General features: G+C 38.6%; 1 protein-coding gene across 1 annotated transcript in view; it reads right to left on the bottom strand.

The window, feature by feature from the left end:
• Nucleotides 1-3,101, bottom strand: part of ADAM28 (ADAM metallopeptidase domain 28) — a 97,931-nt gene that overhangs the window by 7,375 nt on the left and 87,455 nt on the right. The window contains exon 21 of the mRNA XM_004707700.1: nucleotides 2,502-2,541. Within this exon, the coding sequence (XP_004707757.1) occupies nucleotides 2,502-2,541 (40 nt within the window). The remainder of the gene's footprint in view (nucleotides 1-2,501; nucleotides 2,542-3,101) is intronic.

Raw genomic sequence — 3,101 nt, forward strand, 5'->3', positions numbered from 1 at the left:
CTGTGATTGGTTGGAAGGAAGGAATAAAAGTTCAACTCAATTTTTTCCCACCCAGCACTAGTCTGCAGGGCCACCCCAACTTCAGAGACCCAGTGGGTTAAGAGAAGTCCAGTCTCTCTCACCCGGCTTCCTTTCACTTCATGACACCAATGTTGCTTCTGAAAGCTCACTAATAAATCCCCCAGTAACTTTATTGCACGCTAGAGTCATTTCTCTGGCCATCCAAGTGGCAGCAAAAAGAAGTGCTCAACTGTACTATACACACAAATGTTTATCATTGCATTAGGTTACCATTGACATTTGGGAGGGAAAGGACTTAAATATAAAATAAACATATATTTAGTAAAGTATAATGCAATTATTAAAAAGGTCATAGACAGGCATTGATATCATCTTGTAAATGTGCCACATATTTCTAAATATATTTAGTAATAATAAAGTAGCATAAATGATAAATTAATATGTAAATTATATGCCAGAGAGAGAGTACATGCAAGAAAGTTATATTTCTAGATTCACATTAATTACATTTTGGCATGCTAGTTCCTAATCTTAGCATATTTTCCTAATCTTAGCACTTTCTCTTGTTTTTCACATTAGCATATACAATGAGTTATAAGAGAAAATTAAATATTATATACAGTATATTTGTCCAGATTTTCAGAGTATTAATTGTTACAAAATATTTAATGTTTTAGTCTTTTTATAAGGTGAAAGCATCATATATAACTCAGATATACGAGGCAAATAATAATAATAGTAATTGTAATATTCTATTCACCTTGATGGCATTGTCTGGTAAGTATTGTTTCAGCAGTTTAAATCCACGGGCCCCTTTATTGGAAAAAGATAAGGCTGTCTGCTCCTATATAGATTTACAGTTTCAAATACCCTACAAGGTGTCATTATGAGCCAGAACTGACCCCATGGCTATAGTTTTGGTTTGGGATTAGTGTTAGGCATTAGAGTCAACCTCCCAGGGCCCCCCAGTGTCTAAGGTTTTCATTGACATAGGAAGGCCTTCCTGTGGAAGCAGTAGAAGAGTACAGATGGAATTCTAGGCCAGACGTGCCAAGCTGTAGGTGTTGTTAATGAAGATGCTCCTCTCACCAACAAAACGCTGGGCTCTTCTCTAAAGATAAGGTCTCAGTCTTATTCACAAGGCTGTTCCATTCCAGATGGCGAATCACTTTCACTAAGGAGGTAGAAGGAACTGAACAGAGAAGTATTTGCAAGATATACTAACGGCCCCAACTACTTCTCTGTTACACTTACAATTAGTGTACCAAAGCTCCTTAGCTAAGCTATAGCTGTAAAGATTTCAAAAAATGTGTGAAGATACTAAAGTTGAGTCCATATAGAATTTTATAACATTAGGATGAAGGACTTGAAAATAGCAAAATAATACTTATGAAACCATTGTGTTTGGAAATAGGAAGACTACAATATCCAAAAGATGAGCTTTCATGAAGTAGTTACTGTGTCCTTAGATGTCGTCCAATCAATTCCAGTTCATAGCAAACCTATGTCGAACTGAAGGAACTCTACCCAGTTCTATGGGACCCTCACGTTCACTGCTATGATTGCGCCAAAGCTTGAAGCACCGTATGATTCATCTCATGGAAGGTCCTCTTTGTCACTGATCGCTTACTTTACCATGCATGATGTCCTTCTCCGGGACTGTTCCCTCTTGACAACATGTCTGAAGTACAGTGTCACTACCTTGTTTCTAAGGGAAAAGAATCTGTCGACACTTCTTCCAAGACACAGTTGTTCGCTCTTCTGGCTCTCACCCACGGCACTGAGTTGGTTCCACGGATAGAACTGCCTGTGTGAGTTTCTGGAGTTGTAACTCCTTTTAAAAAAATAAATCATCATAAAAATAAAATAAAATAGATTATGATATGTGAGGCTCTTATAAAAATCCATACATTAATTGTATCAAGCATATTTGTACGTATGTTGCCATCATCATTTCCAAGACATTTTCTTTCTACTTGAACTCTTGGCATCAGCTCCATTTTTTCCCCCTCCCACCCTTGTGAACGCTTGATAATTTATAAATTATTTTTATTTTCACACTTTACATCGTCCGCTGTCTCCCTGCACCCACATTTGTATTATTCATCCCCTTGGGGGGAGGGGGAGTTGTACATCGATCATTGCGAGCCCCATCTTTCTCCTGAAAAGCAGCTAGTGTCTTTGAATTGCTGATCTTCTGGTTAGCAGCCCAAAATATCACCCATTTTCCCAACAGGGCTCCAGGTTATTGATGTTAGGTGCCATCAACTAAGCTCTGACCCATAGTGACCCTATTACACAGAATGAGATACTACCCCATCCTGCACCATCCTCTGATTGCTACTATATTTGATCCCATCATTGCAGCCACTGTCTCAATCCATTTTTCAAAGGCCTTCCTCTTTTTCATTTCCCCTCAAATTTGCCAAGCTTGACTGATCTCTTCTGATAACTTGTCAAAGTCTGAGACAAAGTCTAACCATCCTCGCTTCTAAGGCGAATTCTCACTGTACTTATTCCCTAAAAAAAGGAGAAGTAGGACAAATAGTTTTGGAAACTATGGTCTAAGTACAGATTCCACGTAAGCATGATGAAGTATTTTGAAATTCCCAGTCTTTGCGATATCAACCGTGATTTGTCATGATGTGCACATTAGGAAGCCTTTGCATAGCCAATAAAGCAAAGTAGTAACATCTTTCTGAGGATCCCTGATGGCTCAGTAGACTGTTAGGGTGAAAATCCCAAGGCGGGTGCTTCAAACCCATAATGATGTAGAAAGCATGTTAAAGGATAATGGGGTGGCTACTTCATGAGCTACAAGAAATAGAAACCTCAATTTGAAATGGCTCAAATAATAAGAAAATTTTATTGATCAAATAACAAGAAGTTCCCACAAAGCATGGAGTGACTCCATCATTCATTAATCCAGCATGTAGGGACAACACTCAAGGACCAGGTTTTATTCTTTTCATCTTTCTGCTGTATCTGATTCTCTGTATCGGTCTTGCCCTCCTAACTCTCAGTGTGGTTGCCACATTACCAGATGGATATCTGGATGCCAACTTACAGAACAGAGGAGA

This window comes from Echinops telfairi, unplaced genomic scaffold (assembly GCF_000313985.2).
Source record: "Echinops telfairi isolate 266 unplaced genomic scaffold, ASM31398v2 ScPeMD7_9;HRSCAF=40, whole genome shotgun sequence".
Lineage (NCBI taxonomy): Eukaryota > Metazoa > Chordata > Mammalia > Afrosoricida > Tenrecidae > Echinops > Echinops telfairi.